Source organism: Laccaria bicolor, genomic scaffold, assembly GCF_000143565.1.
Source record: "Laccaria bicolor S238N-H82 LACBIscaffold_4 genomic scaffold, whole genome shotgun sequence".
NCBI lineage: Eukaryota > Fungi > Basidiomycota > Agaricomycetes > Agaricales > Hydnangiaceae > Laccaria > Laccaria bicolor.
Genome location: NW_001889875.1, coordinates 1,992,301 through 2,012,959, shown reverse-complemented (window position 1 = coordinate 2,012,959; position 20,659 = coordinate 1,992,301). Strand labels below are relative to the sequence as shown.

The 20,659-nt window shown below is 45.5% G+C and overlaps 6 protein-coding genes across 6 annotated transcripts; 4 read left to right on the top strand and 2 right to left on the bottom strand.

The window, feature by feature from the left end:
• Nucleotides 1-659: 659 nt before the first annotated feature.
• LACBIDRAFT_323717 (uncharacterized protein) lies at nucleotides 660-2,008 on the top strand (the record flags this gene model as incomplete). The annotated part of the gene is made up of 7 exons (XM_001877126.1): nucleotides 660-680; nucleotides 730-817; nucleotides 866-1,053; nucleotides 1,105-1,217; nucleotides 1,453-1,540; nucleotides 1,564-1,818; nucleotides 1,934-2,008. The coding sequence occupies 7 exons, from the start codon at nucleotides 660-662 to the stop codon at nucleotides 2,006-2,008; spliced, it is 828 nt and encodes a 275-aa protein (XP_001877161.1).
• A 6,197-nt stretch (nucleotides 2,009-8,205) lies between these two features.
• On the top strand, nucleotides 8,206-8,790 carry LACBIDRAFT_323715 (uncharacterized protein; the record flags this gene model as incomplete). Its single annotated transcript, XM_001877125.1, has 2 exons — nucleotides 8,206-8,427; nucleotides 8,518-8,790. The coding sequence occupies 2 exons, from the start codon at nucleotides 8,206-8,208 to the stop codon at nucleotides 8,788-8,790; spliced, it is 495 nt and encodes a 164-aa protein (XP_001877160.1).
• A 3,921-nt stretch (nucleotides 8,791-12,711) lies between these two features.
• Nucleotides 12,712-14,264, bottom strand: LACBIDRAFT_311891 (uncharacterized protein; the record flags this gene model as incomplete). Its single annotated transcript, XM_001876693.1, has 5 exons — nucleotides 12,712-13,230; nucleotides 13,280-13,489; nucleotides 13,541-13,824; nucleotides 13,872-14,202; nucleotides 14,253-14,264. 5 exons carry the CDS (start codon nucleotides 14,262-14,264, stop codon nucleotides 12,712-12,714), a joined length of 1,356 nt encoding a protein of 451 aa, XP_001876728.1.
• A 339-nt stretch (nucleotides 14,265-14,603) lies between these two features.
• Nucleotides 14,604-16,972, top strand: LACBIDRAFT_323712 (uncharacterized protein; the record flags this gene model as incomplete). The annotated part of the gene is made up of 9 exons (XM_001877124.1): nucleotides 14,604-14,771; nucleotides 14,821-15,004; nucleotides 15,199-15,252; nucleotides 15,421-15,442; nucleotides 15,583-15,595; nucleotides 15,631-15,990; nucleotides 16,041-16,100; nucleotides 16,128-16,794; nucleotides 16,860-16,972. The coding sequence occupies 9 exons, from the start codon at nucleotides 14,604-14,606 to the stop codon at nucleotides 16,970-16,972; spliced, it is 1,641 nt and encodes a 546-aa protein (XP_001877159.1).
• Nucleotides 16,973-17,500: 528 nt separating this feature from the next.
• Nucleotides 17,501-19,319, bottom strand: LACBIDRAFT_188827 (uncharacterized protein). The gene is made up of 12 exons (XM_001876692.1): nucleotides 19,213-19,319; nucleotides 19,125-19,163; nucleotides 19,054-19,070; nucleotides 18,949-19,002; nucleotides 18,863-18,899; nucleotides 18,748-18,813; nucleotides 18,664-18,698; nucleotides 18,485-18,610; nucleotides 18,034-18,432; nucleotides 17,897-17,983; nucleotides 17,770-17,843; nucleotides 17,501-17,714 (listed from the first exon to the last, which is right to left on the bottom strand). Exons 1-12 carry the CDS (start codon nucleotides 19,295-19,297, stop codon nucleotides 17,570-17,572), a joined length of 1,164 nt encoding a protein of 387 aa, XP_001876727.1. The 5' UTR covers nucleotides 19,298-19,319; the 3' UTR covers nucleotides 17,501-17,569.
• A 275-nt stretch (nucleotides 19,320-19,594) lies between these two features.
• LACBIDRAFT_246217 (uncharacterized protein) lies at nucleotides 19,595-20,350 on the top strand (the record flags this gene model as incomplete). The annotated part of the gene is made up of 2 exons (XM_001877123.1): nucleotides 19,595-20,150; nucleotides 20,208-20,350. Coding segments are annotated over 2 exons (699 nt in total), but the record flags the coding sequence as incomplete, so codon positions are not given.
• Nucleotides 20,351-20,659: the final 309 nt, after the last annotated feature.

Genomic DNA, 20,659 nt, shown 5'->3' with positions numbered 1-20,659 from the left:
ACTCTCCATTTCTCTCAATCCCAGATACGTTCTTATGCCATTTGTGTCTTTTGTTCTTAGATTTTCAATGATCGAGCTAGTAGTACAGTATTTACAAAAACTATCTGCGTTTTCTACAAAGTGATGAGGCATTTGAAGGAGATCATTCGAAATTAGTGGAGGAAGGCTGAGTGGAGGAAGGAAAGAAGCCTTTATTCGCTTGGTCATCAAAATATATAGTGCGAAAATCAGAGCAGCCTGCCCTAAGTAGACGCACCCTGCCCTAAAACTCCTAGGCCAAATACGTCCCCCACTCATCTTCCGTCTCTTTTCCACTCCCCTCATCAGTTGCTTTCGTGACTGTTCGTCCCCTCCTTTTTCTCCCATTTCTCCTCTTCTCGAATTAGTTAGTACTGTAGCACGCATAGCACAATAATCTGATCCTCTTTATGGCTAGCTTGGATATTCAGCCGGTAGACAATTGCAGCAATTCAAATTGAATACAGAAAGGCAACCTGAATGTAGACACTGGAAAAAATGCTCACCGTCGTCATCTCTTGTGCACGGCGATTTTTCGTCATTATTGTTTCTGGCTAACATAAAACCTAGAATGATCATCGAAAAGTGATCATCGAAAATAATGCCTCTGCGCGTACTTATACGCCAGTCTTCTTATCGACATGGGTTCCACAATCCTGACAGTGAGTACCGACTTCTTACTTGGATCACACACTCATGTTCCCCCGGCAGTTCGAATGCAAGTACGCCCTCCGCAAGCATACCAAGCCGTTGAACACGCTCAAACTGAGTAAGGACGCTCGGATGTTATTAAGTGGCGGTAAGTTTCCGCCTGCTGATGAAGCCCATCACTCCCTTATTCTTTCAGGGGATGATGGACAACTTTTTATCTGGGATGTGACAGAAGGGTCTCTGCACCAAGCAATATCGGTTGTTTTTAATGGACCTGTCTGCGCGGCTATCTGGACTCCCATTTCCCCAGAAGGCCCAACCACTTCGTTCGCCTTCGGCTGTGCCGATGGCCGAGCCTTTGTCTACCGACAAACTCATGAAACCGTAAGTTCTATCTACCATTTAACCCAATTTTATTTTGATCTTCTCATTCAGGGGTCTTACCGCCTCAGTTGCTCAATACCTGCCCACGATAACCGCATTGAGGCCCTCGCGTTTGATATGAACCATCATCGCCTTGCATCACAGCGGGGAACGGTACCGCAAAGGTGTGGCAGATGGATTCGGATGGTCAGCATTTCGAAACACTTGAAATTCCTTACCTGAATCACAAACCCCTCTAGGTCACCTGAAACTGCTGCATGCGCTTACCCCTGAACCGTTCGTCGTTCGCAGTGTAGATTTTCTTGACCGAGGTTCAAGTCTTCTCGTTTGTTACCTGGAGTCTCATCAAGTGTAAGCCTTTCTTTCTCCATGAGCGTAATCTGTTAACAGTTCGAATAGCGTCAGTCAGAAGATCGAACCGTGGTCTAAGGAATGGAGCCAACAGCTCACTACGAGAATGTACGACGCTACTTGCTCTTTGGACTTGGTGCTGACTTAATACATTCAGAGGTCATGCGGCCATCGCCGATTGGTGGTGATGGCCGCACCTTAATCGTCTCGAATCTTGTCGATGGGGTCGATACGTACTCCATACCCCCCCGGGAACCCTTACGCACCTTCTGTCATCCCATTAACCAAAACGTTCCACTGTTGGTCTCAGCGATACCTGGCTCCTCACTATTTGTTGTTGGAAGCGACGATGGATGCCCACGCCTGTATGATCAGCGCACAGGACACCTTTCCAACTATTACATCATGGAAAAGGTACGTTTTCGCTTCACAAGTTCTTCCGAATCTCATTCGTCGAAGACCTGGTACAGGTTGTAGACGTATGTCCTCTCTTCACAACTGCGCTTATACCATTCTCACTTGTTTTCAGGCTATTTCTGGCGAAGGTGACTTTGTAATTGCTACAGGCTCCTCCGGCGCTGAAGATGTTCAGATTAAAATCTAGACTCCCACGAAGGTGATTATTTCATGACTGTTATCTTAGCGTTCGTTTTCAGACGGCCTACCAGGAGATCCTTCCAATTCCATCTTCACGCATTGTTCACCAAGGCGGTATTTCTTTTCGGCAGATGCTACTTATGATCTTCATCTGTGTTGTGGTGCAAGCCCTCCTCATATATACCCCTACACATAAAGTAGCTGAGCTTCTTAGTAAAGTTTCGATCCCTAAGTTTGCGATCCCAATGTAAATATATATGATCACATGATCAGCAGCAGGCTGCCCTAAAGTCGTGACAACAAAATGCTGATCAACATCACCGAACCGCTTTCTGCTTCTTGTCAGTCGAATTACTATGTCAGATAGTGATATACCTATGTCAAATACTGTTTGTACTTTTAAATAGTTACTTGCCATTCATATACTCATGGTCTGAACTGTCCTGAAAGCCGAAAATCTCATCGCCAGAAGTCAAGAGGCCTTCGAAAAAGAGAAAAGTGATGGTATGGCACACTGTCTTCCAAAAAGTGAAGCTGACGTTTTTTACTTAGCACATTAGCAGAAACAGCAACGTTCTTCAATTTCTTGATATCGAAGCTGCGGCATCTGATGGCGAAGACGAAGGGCATCCTGATGGCGACCTTGGTATGCCTGGTGAATTGCACTTACAAGTTATGTTCACAAATTTGTTTTCAGAGGACCTATTCGATGATGATGAACCTGAACCGATACCTGGAGACCCCCATTCGGCTCATCAGTTGATTTTGCACGAGTCTTTGCATCCATCCAATGATGAGCCCTTCTGGACGAACTTTCTCGCATGCGCAAAAGCGCGTCTGGGACCCCGAGTCGGACATCTTCCACAGGTCGAAGATGACGCTGATAAATGTGACGAGCTTGAACGCAGGATTGAGCTCGCTAGTTCAACTGATACAAAGTCTCTGTGGGTTGTCGTCGTAACGGTAGGGCTATTACCTTTTGTAACTTTTCTTGTCGCTCACCTGCTTAGCCTGGCTATGAGGAACATGCTGTCTTTCGTGTTTACAAACGTTTAGTTGACGCTCGATTTCCTTCTCATTTACGAGCACCATGCGTATTCGGTTGGACCTCATTACCAGGAAGAATATTCTTTGAGGCCGCCTCACGAGACATCGTTCGCGACATCTGCGAGGGTCTTCCGAACGTTTTCTCGTCCAAAATAACTCCAATCTCAGTAGATCCCCGAGTTATTTTCAACGTTCCCGATACATACAGACCCAGGTCAGGCGGCTGGGTGAGACTTAGCAAGGGGCTGTTTAAGGGCGATATTGCTTTTGTGACACGGACCAGTTTGTCACTGCTGGTTGATGTTTTAGTTGTGCCTCGAGTTGTCTATGAACCCTCCCACAAAAAAGGTGCCGCCACCACTGTCGAACTGGTGGACTTGGAAAAAGACTCCCGTTTCGCGCAAAACTATAACCCTCGTCCCGAGTTATTGAAGAAATGGGGTTCAGATCGTCCTTCACAAAGTCTTTTTAGTACAAGCCTTGCTCAACAAAGGTATCCACGGGCTTTGCGATCGAAAAATCGCCTGTCTTTATTCAAAGGCGTTCTTTATGACCACGATGGGTACGCCATATTGAAGGCACTAGATACGGACAGGTACACTCCCGAGGACGCAATCCCAACAGCTGAAGAGTACAGTCTCTTTAGTGCGTGCTCTTCAATACCAGCGGACGCGCGGCAGAGAACCATAGAACAAATTACTTCTAAATCCTTTCGTCTAGACGACGCCGTAAAGGTAATTGATGGGGATTCGAAGGGTCTTTTCGGATGTATCATCGCATTGAGAGAAAAAGATGCCAACCTCTTCCTCCCACTGGAGGGGTTGACTTCTACCATCCCACTGGCATCCCTTCGAAAACACCTCAGAATCGGTGACAAAGTCCGCGTCGAATTGGGAACTCAGAAAGGCATCACTGGATGGGTAGTAAACCTAAACGATAATTCTGTATGGGTATACAACCACGAGGCTGCAATTGAGGTTAGATTTTTTCCCACAAGTTTTACATGACTGACGCTATTACTAGATCGAAACGTCGATGTACTCTGTTGTTTTCTACAGTCCACCACGAATTTTTGGAGAACACAAGGGCCTTTCAATAACGACAGCACAAGGGCAGGCAACGAAGGGTCTCTTGGACAAGTTGGACAAGATCTACACAGACCCCAACAGATATCTTGTTGGGAAGCATGTAGTCGTCACTGCCGGAAATTTCAAGAGCTATCAAGGTATAGTCAAGAGCACTTTACGTGGGGGTAAAGTACTTGTTGAGCTCGAAGCACATTTACAACGTCAAGAACCGTTCGATGTTAGATCTCTACACCTCCTGTGAGTTTTGATTTCATCTGCCAAATCATGCTTGACGCGCTTTCAGCGCCGACTACAGGATGAGCAAAATTGAGAATAGAGACTCATCCCCAGGGCCTTCTGCACCTGCGACCTCGTCAGGGTCTTCTACCACCTCTGCTATCCTTCCATTACACTCAATTCCGACATCCGCGCCACATGCTAATGTTGCGTCCACTCCGCTCCCTGCCATTGAAGACATACCTATGAGTCCTGCCTGGAACCCTGGTTCGCGTACACCCAATCACGGTGATAATGGTAAGAACAACATTAGTTTCAGCCCTCGGTGTTATAAATTTTATAACTTTCGGACAGCCCCTCCTCCGTACTGGCTTGCAGAGAGTTGCTTCAACGGAATGAGGATATCCCTTCGAATATTACATTCAAATCCTGATTTCCACAATGGAAAGTACGAGAACAAGCGGGTCGAATTCAAGGGTGTCGTGGGGGACATGGTGAAGGTCACCGTTATGTGGGAAACATTGAAGTCCCCTTTGAATACTTGGTTCCCGATATTCCCTCTCAAGTTCAGGAAATTGGAGTTGCTTTCGAGGGACTGCACAAGGGTAAGAAGTTCAAGATCATGGACTTCAAACACGATGTTTGCGGATGCTCTAACTGGGAGTCGGCTACACGTAGGAGGCGGGTGGATGTTAAAATCCTGACTGAGCAATTAGTGGTCGTTTACCGTTAACTTCGTAAAGTCGGGCATGAGGGGGGCACTCAGTGGGGCACTCAGCGGGCACGCGGTATATTGGCTGCACATTTTCTTGATATGTTTTAGGGCAAATTCAACGTTTTTATTCAACTGTTTATATTTAGAAAATGAATTTCAATCATATTCAGGAAAAGATGCGAGATCAGACCCGGAATTTGTGATCAATTTATGCCTTTCATCATATTGAAACAATGATGTAAAAAATGATCAGCCTCCATAGGTGGCAATTTGTGTTGAATACCGCGACCACTATGCATGTCGTTCATAGTGAACAATAAATTTCTAACTATCTAAAGAACAATTAGATAAACTCTGTATAGCCCAATATGTCCGTTTGTTCTATTGTTCACCAAATTGAAAATTTTCTTATTGTTATGTTTACCCTACATCGCAGGTTTGCTATTCTCCAGTTTTGAAAGGCTATGTTGATGGCTATTTAGCCCTACATATCCGGTGCTGTCTCAAGTGAGAGAGGTTTTCGATGGTGGGTTGAGGGTTGTGCAAATTTCCCACTTGCGGAATTTGCCAGCGTCCTTTCTGGGAAGAGGTCAGCCGGTTGGTATGTAGGGTATATAATTTATATCCATAATAAAGCCATCGTAGTGTAACTGGTAGAGTGCTCGTGTCTGTAATATGCTACTGTGTCCATAACGTCGAGGGTTCAATTCTCATGGTTGCGCTTTTTTTTAATATTATATAATAACAACAACAGTGACAAACTACTGGTCCTACTGGACTCCTAGTGCTCGGAAATTCCTACTGGACTCCTACTGGATTCCTACTGGACTCCACTATACCCATTCCTTAGGAATCCACAATTCCTTGTCATTTGGGACCATTCCAGTAGGAATTTACTAGGAATTTACTAGGACTCCACTAGGACTCCACTAGGACTGGGACACAAAATTTGTATGGTGATCAGCCAACATAAAAATTGTCCCAGTCCTAGTCCAGTCCGGTAGGAATCCAGTAGGAATCCGGGAGTCCAGTAGGAGTCTGTTAGGAATAGGTGGAGGAGAGTAAAGAGCTCCACATGGAAGTAAAACAGAACAGTTTTTTTCGAAAATTTCGAGCATTTTTTATGAGAAAATTGAGTGTGGAACATCCTTGCTTTTTGGAAAGTGGTTGAATGCAGGCCCTATGCAATAGCATCTTGTGCTCAAGTCCATAGGGATTTGGTCAATTCTTACAGCTAGGGCTGGACAGAATGAAATGACAGGGCATCTCTGTATCCTCACATAGTGTGCTAGACACGGTATTGGTCTGAACATCAAAACTACATTGACTCAATTACAAACAGAATCTTCTTCATAATGTAGTCACAATCCTAGCATGTGGCGGAAAGAGTGATACCCCAGGTTATCAATGCATGGCATTATTTATGCTACTAATTCGCTAGAGTGACAACCAAAAGACGATGATAACAGTCTTATTGATGTAGCAATTACAGGCAAATAAATCATGTATTATTGGCACAGGGCCAGCATCCCACTTGTCTTCCCCAGATCTAATCAATGCGCCTCCGCTTCTTGGTCTTTCCCTGAACCTGTGCTGCCTGCATGTTGACTGTGCTCTGCCACGAAACAACATCCTTTGGCTCAATGACCTGATCCAATTTGTCCTTTTGATTAAGGCTGTTGAAAGCTCTAAAAACTTCATAAGGAGTTGATCTTGTAAAAAAGTAGGAGACATACTGGGAGATCTTGTACTCATTGTGAGAGCATAGTATACTAACCTCTACCTTGTGTGATCTAGTAGCACCATTTACTCTTGTTTGGCAAACTTGTATATAGTGTTGCACATACAAACAATAAAAGATAACTTGAAACCACTATATACTTACATGTGGATCGGGTCACACCCTCTCACTAAGGTTAGATGACCCATTGTCTCCCCTCCAGGATATCAGAGCCCTGTGCTGGGTGACTGTGCTCCTGTTCCAGGATCACAGGAAGACCAACACGTGACTCCCACATCCAGAGTCACCTCATCAAGCCTCTCGCAAGTACCACAATTACTCTCCTCTGTTGTATCGCAATCTGGGACTCATTGAGGAGTCAGAACCAATCAGTGGATTTCACAATGGTGGGGGCACCACGGACTTCATCAACATGAAGTCCCTGAGTGCCTAAATACGGAGGAAGCGCAACAGGTGAGTACCACCAATGCAATCTGTTGATTAATGACAGTCTCTAGGCTTCCCACTCCCTCAAGACCTCAAACAGACAGAACACCGACCAACAACCCAACAAAACCCTCATCAGCGCACATCCCCGCTGCTTTTGAGGGTTACAACGTCAAGGACGACCCCTCTGAACCTTCATTAGTGCATGCAACTGCTGCTTTCGAAGGTAGTGATGCTGTGAAACCAAAGGGTTGATTGGGACTTCTCAACGAAGGCATGAGTGCAAGATGGCAGTGGAGAATATTTGTGGTATGCATGAAAGAGTTCGTAATGTGGTGCTGTGAAGCGGTACCATGTGTAGTTTATCCTGTGACCCAGGAACTGGGGCATGGTCACCCAGCGCAGGACTCTGGTGGCTGCCTAGCCATATAGAAAGGGTGTGACTCCGTCCACATGTAATATATGATGTGGTTGCAAAGTTAGTTTATTTGTTGTGAATACAGTGCTATACAGAGCCAGGACAAATATGTGTAAATACAATGGTTCTAGATCATGCAATGAGTAGGTATTACCACACCATTACAGATGCAGATGACAACTCCTCATCATCTGTAACCTGGGTACCATATACACGATCAACAAGTAGTTCAGTCAACCTTCCTAAACCAAACGATACACCAATCACTTCCATTATTCTACCTCTCCCAACCCATACAAGCTATGCCCAACAACCTCAACTACTCCTGAACTGCTCAGTCAAGGAAGAGCCCCTGCCAGGGAACGGAATTCCTCTCACGAAACAGACCCTAACTCCAAGCCTGCTTGGGGAAGAGTGACCCTGCCCGCACCCTGAGTACTGGTCAACCCTACTTAAGCAGGGTGCTTGCCAGCAAACCCCTCTATCCTTTCTTACCATGAGTTCGACAACTCCCTCCACAGGAGACAACCCACAAAAAAACAAAACACACAACATGAACAACTTGGCTAGTTGCGAAATAGTAACCCCCTTGATGACGAGGAAGAAAGGGAAAGGAGTGTCTATGACCAAGGAGCTGGATCCAGAAGCCATCTCCCCCACAAACGGCAGTCCCATGCCATCCTCTGGTTCAGTGCTCACTGGACCTCACCACCTGGACTCCCTAACCCCTGCTGCCTCTCAGGGCATGAAACGCATGCCCACTGCTAACAGAAGTGTGAGCTTCCAAATCGCTGCTAGTAGAAGCGCGAGTGGAATACCTGCTGCTCCCAAGAGTGCGAACAACTCTAATAAGGCTCCATGAAAGCCTTCAACTGCAGGCGCGAACCCTCTTGCCGCCCACAGCCAACAAGTACAAGTCCCACCATCCGAGTCCTCTCAAGCCTTCAGGGATGACCTAAGGAAGGTCCAAGACACCATGCAGAAGGAGACCGTCGACAATGTGACCCAAGCATTCTCTTCCAGCCACCAGGAAGGGGAAAATGATCCGGATACAGTCTCTATAGAAGACAAAGAATCCGAATGTCGAACCATCTTCTGGGACATAGATGCAGCCAGTAGTGTTCGAAAGTCCGGTTAAGTCCGGTTATTGGGTGCCCAGGGGCTCTAACCGAGACCGAGACCAGTTAGCCTTTGTCCCAAAACCTAAAATAACCTAACCAGACCACAACTAACCGGTTACGGTCGGTTATTTGCAGTTACTAACCGGTTAGGACCGAAAAATAAAGAATCGGTTATAACAAGGCAAATATGCTCATATATATCTTGATAGATATTATTTCTGCATATTCTAGCTTTAAAACGAGCCCAATAACGCTAAAATCGGTGAATAATTGACATATTTATGCAATTATCCTTGAAAGTCTACACATTTGAATGATATTTTAGAGATTTGACCGTAACTTAGTCAAATTTTAAGTGTTTTCGATGTTCTCAAGTGCGTTTTGAAGGTGTATAATAGGGCTGGTTATAACCAGTTATAACCGGTTAGTTAACGGTTAGTTAACTGCAAAATAACCAATTATTCCATTTTCGAAATCAACTAACCCTAACCGTGGTTACGTTAGTGTTGCGGTTAGGTCTGGTTATTTTCTGGTTAACTAACCTAACTTTCAAACACTAGCAGCCAGGAACATACCAATCTGGGCAGAGCCTATCACCAGGTCAACCGAACACATGTTCAGCAAGTTTGACCCAGCCATTGACAAAGATGCTCTTGTACCTCTGGGTGCAATAGACGGAGTAATCCCAGGTAACATGAAATATGAGTGTGATCGCTTGAGAAGCATGATCGAACTGGTCTACAACACTCCTAGGGACTGTCAGTGGGAAAATCTGGGATCAGCTGTACGGAAGTTCACCAAGTATGAAGTCAGCAAGAGCAACCTAGTAAGACACACCAGACAAAACATCACCCATGGTATCAAACGTACCCTGCTTCTGGAAGCTTCACAGGTCATTGTGACCGTTGACCAGGTGCTACAAGTCCTAGTGGATTTCTTCTGTAAACAAGACCGAGAATGCTTTGTCCTGGACCAGCAATTTGTGTTCTTATGACTAATAGCCTCCCATTCAAGTAGAATGGAGGTACTAACCACCTACCAAGTACTACAATACCATACCACCATGGCTTCAAAGCATCTAGTACAACAGATGAACACCCTCACAAGAATGTACAGGTCCGATACTGATCGATTATCAATTAGAGTGAGCATGAGACAGTAGACTGCATAATTCTTGCAAGACATAGTTAAATTGTTCATGATTTTGAAAAGTTTGTAGACTGTGGATTACCTTTCCCTCCACTTGCCTTAGAATCTTAACATTTTCACAGAAGATGTATTTCTACATGAGATTTGTTGTCTCAGAGAGTTCAAGAGATACAACTTTGTGCCTTTCATGATGCTGAACAAAGAAAAGTAATGGGATGTTTTCTCTCGGTTTTCTCAGATCCCTCTAGATCAGCTGGACTGACAATTCTGAAACTTTCCAATTGCATTGAAATGTTATGTGTTTGAATACAATTTTCAGAGAGAGAGATGAAATGCTGTTGGATAGGAGGGCAAGTATGATACAAAACTTTGCTCACAAACAGCCCTAACTTAAGCATGACATTTTCGCCTGCCAAATCAATAGCATGACAACAGTCTGGAATTTTTGAACCCACACAGAGCCAATGCAACACTAAAGAAAAGTAGATAAGTATTCGTACATATAAAAGAGAAAAAAGTATATTGAAAATTGTCACAAAATCCAAAGGATTTACTTAATGAGTTGGGACAACACTGAAAAAGTTTCAAAATCATGAACAAGCATAAGGCTGTGAACCCCCTATCTATTACTGGGGGTGGGCAATTCTGCTGTAGTGTTTGGGAGCGTGACATAACACACTGTGACTGATTTCCCCCAAAACAGTGACCCAATGTCACATGTGCATCACAGATGGCCTCAACTCAGGCTGTTCGCCATAAACGAAGTTCTGAGCAGTGCTACAAAAAAAAATACACATGAATGTAATTCTACAACATTTGGAAGTAGATTTTCTAATTTAGGTGAGTCAGAATCAGCATTCAACGGAAGATAACATGTAAATACCATATATTCCTCAATTTCATGGTCACCCTCATTCCTGGTGTGTAGTGCATGTCTCTCTGGAACAAAAATTGTCAAAACTTCTTGGGATACTATGATATGAATTTAAGAACTGATTCTAGGCTTTGTTGATGTAGATATAAGCTGCTTTGGCACCTCTTGTTGTTGCTGCTTAGCAAAGAATAGACTATGCAAGAGCAACCACTCACCCCCAGGTTATGATTCAACAACGAAAGATGATCAGAAAAAAGATTCAAACAAAATGTTCTTGATAGATTTTTTATATCTGTCCTGGAAGTGTGCCATATCACATTTTTTGGATGGGTTTAGTGCAAAGGCAATGTGATTTTAAAATTCTGGCCTGAACATTTTGTGCCTATAATCACATATATCAACTGTCAATAATGAAAGTTTACACAGAAATGAGTTGTTGAAGGGGGAACCAAGGTACCAGAATGGGGGGCCTCTTCAGCACCATTTGGCAGGGAGTTTTCTCATTCCACAACTATAAGTAAATAATAATACATGGCTACTTGACAGCTAACTGCATAATCGTAGACCACATCTGTTTTTTACTTTGTGCGCCCTTATTTGTACAAACAACCGTATTAGGTAGAGCGACCTTCCAACCACTCCACCGTTATGACGTGCAGGGCAGGCTTGGAGCACCTTGACTATATACATCTTTTCTTACTTTACAACAACATGCCCAGCAACTACCGCTACATCCCGCCAGAGCAAAAGCGGCTCATTGTCACGATGCATATTCGTGGGACAAGCACTACCAACATTGAACAAAGCACCGGAATAAGCGCTCGAACCATCCGCAGAATCCTCAAGCTTTGGAATGATACGGGGAGGGTTATGAGACAACCATTAGAGCCAGGAAGACCAAGGGTCTTGAATTCTCTAGAGGTGGAGGTATGCACTTCGCTTTATCACCAATTGATGAAACTTATCTGAACCGTCTGAGCATATTCTTAGTATCTTGAAAGCCTCATCGAGCAGAGGCCTGACATTTATGTTACAGAGTTACAAAATGCTCTATTTGTGACTTACGGTGCTGAGGTTGATGCATCCACCATAACGCGGACTTTGTACAGACGGGGTTTCACCAGGAAGAAGGTGCAAGATATCCCTATCCAATAACGAACGAAGACTGAATTTCTAGAAGATAGCACGCGATGAGGAGGTCCGACTACAATACCAGGCCGATATTGGGGAAAATTATCCTCCTAAAACACTTGTCTTTCTCGACAAAGCGGCCTGTAACCGCTTGACTGGAAATCGGGCGAAAGGATGGGCACCCATTGGTGAAAGGGCACGCCGCCATGATTGTTTTGTTCGGGGACAAAGGTGCTGTGTGTTTTGAGGCATGACTGGGGCAACCGGCACTAACATTATGCTGATTAGATTTTCCATACTTCCCGCAATATGTTTAGAAGGTGTTCTGCACCTTGATATCCTAACACGGTCTTGGACATCAGATGAGTTCCGTGGCTTCATTGATATTTTGTTAGACCGCATGAACCCGTGGCCACAAAAAAACTCTGTGTTGGTTATGGATAACGCGAGTGTGCACCACTTTGAGGATTTGCGCGATATGGTTGAGGCTCGGTGCGTAGTCTCTGTTATGCAGCATGCCACTTTGTTCCCTAATGAATGACTCATGGTGCAGCAGCTGCCGTCTTCGTTACCTCCCGCCTTACTCTCCTGACTTCGACCCTGTAGAGGAAGGTTTTTCATCGATGAAGGCATGGATTCGGAGGAACAATGACTATGTTTTGGGGGAACTTACAGGAGCACCAACATGTGATCCCTATGCCATGCTCTGGAGGGCCGTTTTCGAGTCAATGACACCTGAAAACATAGTTGGATGGTATAGAGATTGTGGCTACATTGTACATGATTAAATTTCAAGGCTTGCGGACCTATTCTCTTTATTGACCTTTGCTCGCTTCTTCTCCCTCTTCCCGCGAGCAAGAGCTTTCTTCACTCCACCTAAAAATGGGCCTACGGCACCTTCAGCCAGCCCAAGATCAATGTAATACTTTCGGTCGAAATCGAAGACACTCTCTACATAAACGATGCCCTTTTCCTCGAGGAGCGGCATGTACTGTGGGAGGTTCAGCTTGGGGAACTTGACATCAAGATCGTCAAGAATGAGCGAAAGCGAGAGGGACTCGGCATTGCTGTCCTCGCTGGAATCAGATGTCGAGGAGTTGAGTCGCTTCAAACCGCGAGTTGGGGAAGGAGAGTTATTGGTTATGCGAGAGTTACCGAGGGGTCCGTTGTTGATATGAACGTGAATGGGAGGGGTGTCCGTCTTTGTATTAGGCTTTCGAACGCGACTTGCTCGTTGGCGGAGATCGTCGAGCCTCAGGCAGTGTGGTGGGGTGATACAATCTGGGTCAGCGCTGTTGTCATGCTGGAAAGGAGGGTGAAGGTAGGACATTATAGAAGAGGTGTGCACGTACAATCTTTCGGGCCCATAGACTGATCTCCTCATAACCTAGCGGAATATGGTCGGCTGGGTGATCGGGGCTAACGTAGCACCATCGGTTGGGTCCGGCATGCAGAGCACATCGGAGCTTCTCCTGCACAATGCGTAGCTCAGCGCTGTAAGCAAAATCCGTGATGCGATTGCCGTCGACCTTCTTCTTTGCGACCTCGGGGGGCGTAGGATTCTAGAATAAAAAATCAATTGGGTTTGTGTTCGGGTGAGGTGGCCAACACACCAAGTGAACAATAACCATGACAACCTCCTTCTGACGGCGAGTGCTACTCTTCATCTTTGTTAGTGTCTTGAATGCATTGTCGATATCGGCTGGGGTGGACAGCTGATGGGCTGGAGCGCGCTTTGGCTCGTCATTAGTCTTCCATCCAAGCTGTGCAGCAGTGGGATCGAGGTTCATGGCAGCAAAGATGCGGTCCAGGAAGTCGCCGCATGGAATCGCAGTGGAAAAGTCGATGTCTCGAGTTAAGGAGTTGTTGATAGGAATGCGAACGGTGACTTGAGTGTCTAGTCAAATCAGTTTCATCAATGCACCCCGCACAATAACAAAATACCTGTCTCTTTATACGCTTGTGTCTGCTCCTGGCGTCTGAGCTGGGGGTCAATGTTCTCTTCATCGGAATCATCTGGAGAGTTGTGGTTAAGTAGATGCATTGCAGCAGCAACAGCGACCTCCTGGGGACGAGGAGGAGGCATAGGACCCATTCCAAGGAGATACGCTGCTTGTTGAGCAGGCTCTCGTTGCGATTGAGGAGGATGGGCGAAGTGATTTGGATAAAAGTTGGAAGCCATGTTTGTTGAAGAGCGCATCGACGTGGGTCTTTTATAGTAGCTTAATCTCCACAAATCGCGAGGGTCGACGATGTAGTATATTGCGATGACATACTGGAGCACTAAAGCAAGCTAGAACGTGGAGCGATGGGCGGGAAACTCACAATGGGCGTCATGATTAGCATAGCCACTGCCGTTTATGTACAAACAAGGGCGCAAAGTGAAATTTCAGATGTGGTCTACAATTATGCAGTTAGCTGGAAGGATTTATAGATTTTCTATCCAAATCACGTTCCTGCATGTCGTTCAATGGAACAGAGATGGATTGCAGTGATGGCGCGACTGGGTCAGTGTTTCGCGATGGCATCACGTGACATGTGTGATGTGACATGATTGTCACTTAGCGGGAATTGCCCACCCCCACTATTACCTGTCTGAGAACTCTTTGCTAAAATGATCCGTGAAAGATCCATCAAGCTTTTATGGTACAAACAGTCCACAATAGACTTACAGACATGCCTATCACTCTCTGCCTAAATTGTCTCATAGAAGGCGAAGACATTGCCTTTACGATGAACGTAACAGGTGATGATAGTGTCAGCAACTTGAAGGAATCAATACAAGAGCGGCGAGCACAGGATAGTTTAAAGGATGTCAGTCCTGACTTACTAGGATTGTGGAAGGTGAGCTCCATCAACAACCCTCTATGTGAAATGACATTGTTTTTCTTAGCTTAAGGACTCCAACCACATTACCACTGAGCCACATGACTCTCTCGTTAAGCGTATCGAGGTCCTGGGACACAATCTCTCAAAATTTGCAGACAATCTAGGCCCCACAAAAACCCTCTTCAGCATATTTCCAACACAGCCTCTCAGAGACCGTATTCACGTCATTGTGAAGTGCCTGTGTATCCGTGAGTACCAGTGCAACTTTCCTCACTCACACACTAACAATGCCACCTTCTACTCACTTTTTTTTCCACTTGCCCTTGTCCCGCCCATTCGTCGTGTTTCCAAACATCACCTCAACAACTTGTTTTATTGCCACCCATCTCATAACCTCCCGTCGGCTTGATCGTCTTTCTGTGACTGCTCCATCTTCCCACAGAGTCCCCACCTCACAAACAACTTTGTCTTACATCATGGTTTCCTGACCCACCACGTAAGAACCATTCATAACTACCATTCACCAGGCTTACATGAACCTTAGCGAACGTAGTGGCGCGAAGTGGTACAGTATCAGCAATATATCGAAAGCTGTTTTTATATCGCTTCATCCAGGTATAGTCATGATGTTGAATATTTTACAATGTTTTCTGAGTTTTTGTAGGTTCGTGGGACGCCTGCAAGCGGTAAGTCAACGCTTGCAAAGCTGCTCGGTCATTATATTTGTGTTCAAGAACCTGATGTGCATGTTATTTGGATTGGCGGGTGGAAGATAGATGATGTGGCAGAGTGTGGGGGATGGCATTGTTACCTCAAGGAACCAAAGGGGTGGATCCCAGGTGAGGACACTGTATTTATTTTTGATAATGCACAGGTGTCGTATCAGGATGGGGAACTCTGGAACGAGTTGTTCAAAGGCATACATGACTACAGTAATCGTCGTGCCATTGTCTTTGCGAGTTATGGCAGCCCATCTTCGTTCATCGACATAGAAGGCACTCCAATCTTTGTCGCATCTCCAGCGAGGGTCAGCTTACTTCCCACCACCCACGAGGACAATCTGCCAGCTGCGGGTCTCCTTTTCACCTGTGCAGAGTTCGACGAGCTGGTTTCAAAGCAGTATCCAGACTCAACGTATTACTTCCATCCTTCCTTTCTCGATGCAGTCTTTAAGGTTACCGAGGGACACGTAGGAGCAATGTATTCCTTCCTAACCATTATTCTTGGATCTGACGTAATGTACTTTCTTCTTAACAAGAAGTTGAAACTGATCTTATCTTCCAGCTATATCGTGAACTCAAACACTCCGGACAGCATTACACTTTGGAACTATTTCAGAAAAGAGTCAGTCTGGTTTGGTTCTTGCAACAGTTTGAAAGTGCAGCTGCCGGTGTATTCAGGAGGGGACTGCCTCTAGATAATGATCTCAGGGTGCCAGCTGTTGCTTGTGTCTTTTCCTCTGTTCTTCGTATGGGTTCTGTGCAGGATACCGACTTCACGACTGAGGACAATAGCAGCGCGCTCCAGCTATGTTTTCGCAATGGTTGGCTTCACACCGACTACATTGACAACAAAACCAAGTACTTTTTCCCATCGTCGCTTCACCGCTGGTACATAGAATGGAAGCTGTGGGGCATCTTGGATACAACCTTTTGCGCAGACAATATCCTAGACTTCGTGATCGAAGTCATTCAGAAGTTCTGTCCAAGAATGCTTTCGACAACACGGAGAATTAGTGCTGCTGGTCAAGTTCAACATCCACATGAAGCTCAGTATCAGGCTGAATTTTACCGTTGCTGTCACGCTCATTCCAATGGCTCGCTTGTGACCTTTCCCGAATTCGGTACAGCGAAAGGGCGGGTCGATTTCTACATTCCCGCTAAAAAATGGGGAGTAGAGCTTCTGCGAGATGGCGTCCAGCTTGCGCAACATTCCGGGTGGTTTTCATCGGAAACTGGATCCTACGGAACCACTCTTTCTCTGACAGACTACATCATCCTCGATTGCCGTACAACCCAACCCACAACACAACACCCACGTAAGAATATCTATTTACGTCTATCATCATCTCATATACTCAACTTCGCCTCTACCTCTCTTCAGATCTTCAAAAATTGTACCATATCACGTTCGATGACGACTTCAGTCAAGTGAAGATTCTAGACAATGAGCTCAAGGTAGTTCCCCGTGGAGAATTTATGCTGTCGTCATCGTGATATCATGTACCTAAATTATCTCATACAATTGAAACTTCTGATCATGAATTTGTGGCGTGCGCTTGCTTTCTGCCAGTCCGATGAAGAGGAGGTAGAGCGGTATTGATGATGGGACTTTCGATGGGATTTTCAGGGATAAGTATGTGGAAGTGATGGCGTCCTCTACTCTGACTATCCAGTCCGTCACAGGTCATCCGGGACGCACACTTGAGACGGTTTAGGGCTTCGTATCCGACACATGCATAAAAAAACTGGAGAATAGGTAGTAGGTACCAGTATCAACAATACTAAGCGAATTGTTGGGATATGAAAAAGGATCTGCAGGACATTCATATTATCAACATATTATAATAGTAATGTCTGAACAATCTTTAGACTTGACATGTTGAACGTAGGCAACTCCCGAGCCAAACGATGACTATTCATCGTATGGGCAATATAATTATCAAAGGGTATCAGAGTATCACATGCACAAAGATTGCTTTTTTAGATTGATATGTATGCAGTTTGAATTCTTATTCCAGTTGTAACAAGATGCTCGTGCTATAGCCTGAGCCCCACATATCCGGTGGTGTCTGGAGTGATACTACACAAGACTTACGCTTCATCTTTGGAGTCATGTTCCTTTGCGGCCGCCCAATCTTCCGGCCCAGAAATAATTGCCTTAATAACGGCTTTCCCATCATCGCTCCTCCCAGCCCGAGTTGCCTTGAAAGCAGTAATAGCTTCGTCGAATTTAAAACTGAATGGAAATGAGGTATGTGAACATCGTAAAACGCGTAGGACCAGATCTTTACCGATGAGTGACCAAAGGTTTCAGGTCAACACGACCTTGAGCAACTAGGGCGATGGCAAGCGGATAATCGCCAGGCTAATGAGAGGGTTAGAATACAAGTTCAGCAACAGATTCGTGTAATTTCTTACACCATAGCGGAAGGATCCCTTGTATGTGAGCTCTTTGATAGTAAGCAGGTTTACGTTGACAGTTACGTTTGGATTGCCCATCCCGACCTAAGAAAGAGTTCTGAGAGTGAGCCCAAATCAAACATCGAGATCTCTACCTGGACAAATGTGCCGCCAGCCTTTGCAACGTAAAACGCAGTTTGCACAGAAGCTTCCGCACCACTGGCATCGACCACAAGGTCAATAGACCGCTCGCCCCTGTCGTCGATTTGAAGTTGATTTTTCATGTGTTTGGCGTTGCGCTCGATGACGTCGATCGCACTTTCCCCTTCATTTGCTTCCATGGGTAGAAACGTCTGCGTGGCTGCGTATTGTTTAGCGAATCGAAGCCGATCAGGATTGATGTCCACGGCAATGATACGGGAGGCTCCCAGTGCTCTCGCAACAGCCATACACAGGAGACCAATAGGTCCACATCCAAAGACCGCGATGCTCTGGTTGGTTCGGAAAGCACCCAGAGTTGACACGGAGTGAACTGCTACCGAAAGAGGTTCCATCTTTTACAACAACAGATGAGGATGGTGATTTTCGAACATTTATAGGACGCACCATGGCACCATCTTCTAAAGAAACGTTTTCAGGCAGTAGATAGGCGAGGTCAGCAGGCAAAAGATAATAGCGGCTGAGTGTCCCATCATACGGCGGAGTCGCTGCGAAAATAATCGCCGGACATAACTGAGCAAAATTATCGTCAACCGTTGTGTCCGTGGATTTCCAAAGAACCCGACCTCATAGCGTCCCGCTTTGCAGGTTTCACAGGATTCTAAGAAAAGAGAATGAGGGTATTCAATTCCGAATACATTGCCGCTCACTACATGTCGCCCCTGGCTCCATTGCTACTCGATCTCCAACCTTCAAATGCTTCACCTTTGTGCCAACTTGTGAGGTGGTTAGGATACACCAGGCTGAGAAATTTAAGCTGTGAACTTTTTGCGATTATTCCAGCTGACTCGTGGCCCAACACCTTGCATGAATGAGCTTCGTTGCTTCCAAAAGAAGCAGCTGATACGAACCATCGGTTTCTCCACAATAAAGTCGCCAATGCGTCCCTCTAGGAGATAATGCACCTATGCTTAAGTTTAGGAAGAACAATCTAGCCCGCAGTGGGATCAAATGACATCCGAGCCACATATACCTACAATGAAATTAGTAGGTCGAATCGATGTCGCGTGTATGAACAACTCCTTACCGGTTTTCTTGACTTCGACGAGCACCTCGTCGTCCGAGACTGAGATAGGTTAAGCTGTTGAAATAGAAGTGGAGGCTTTAACGCATACCCTTTGGAATGGGACGATCTTCAAAGATGACGTCTTCGATACCTCGAAGAACGAAGGCAGGATTGACCTTGGGATTGACTGACATCGTTGTAGGGACAAAAATATGTGACGTCATGTGATCTTGGTTTGGTCAGCCACATAAAGCTGAGTATAAACTTGTAGCCCTACGCTTTGACTTGCACTCTCTCCTTTTCACTTCAGTTTACGTTCTGTCTTCCATCCTTACCAAGTGTCAACTGGTTTGACCCATTGTCCAACTTTCCTTATTATACAGCCTACTTCATCTTCCGAACAGCGTTCAACTGGTTTGATACACTCATTAACCCTCATTCACCTTTACTTCTTCTTCATCATGGCCCGTGGCATCGCCGCTATCGAACTCATGCCTGACTTTTCTGGTCAGGTCCTTGCTAAGGGTCGCTTCCTTGTTCTTGATTGTCTGGGTTCTGGTGCTTATGGAAAGGTCTACCGTGCGCTCGACACCACTTCTCCTGAAGGCGACCCTACATACTACGCTATCAAGTGTCTTGACCGCCACGTCCCTGGTTCACATCTTGACTTCCTTCAACAACGTGAGTTTGCTCTTCACAAGCTGGTCTCTGGACACCCAAACATTGTCACCTTTCACGCGTGTTTCCGCGACGATCTTTATGTCTATGTCGTACTGGATCTTTGCACTGGAGGGGACCTCTTCACGGCTATCACCGAGCAAGGCCTCTTTCATAATAACAGTGCGCTCATCAAAACGGCATTTTTGCAACTTCTTGATGCCGTAGAACACATTCACGATCTTGGCGTTTTTCATCGTGACATCAAGCCAGAGAATGTCCTCTTTTCAAAGGATTCAAGCTTGATTCGTCTTGCTGACTTTGGTCTTTCAATTCGAAGTCCCGTTTGTGAAGAGTTTGGCTGTGGAAGTTCATATTATATGAGTCCAGGTAAGTATTCAGCCATTACTTCCTTGACGTTGCGTTTTTAAAAGATATCATTCCTAGAGTGCATTGGAAGGGATTCGGAAACTAGATATTCAACTCGCCACAACGACATTTGGGCACTTGGCGTCATTCTCACCAATATGATCACTGGTCGGAACCCCTGGCGTTACGCGACCGCCGACGATGACTGTTATGCAGCTTTCCTCAAGGATAACGACTTCCTCCGACAAGTGTTACCTATCTCAGAAGGCGTTAACAGAATTCTTAAGCGGATATTCACAGAAAATCCTCTTCGTCGAATCATCCTACCCGATCTACGCCAGAAGGTGCTTGAATTGGACTCGATGTTCATACAAGAGAAGCAGTTTGCCGCTAGATCTCACTTCGATGCTCAGCATGAGAAACTTTTTGCAACAAAGACCGCGCCAGCTACTTGTGGACTTCACGTTGCTAGGATGCGGAAAAACCTCAGCAGTGACGGATCTATTTTATCCCTTGACTCAGATGAGATT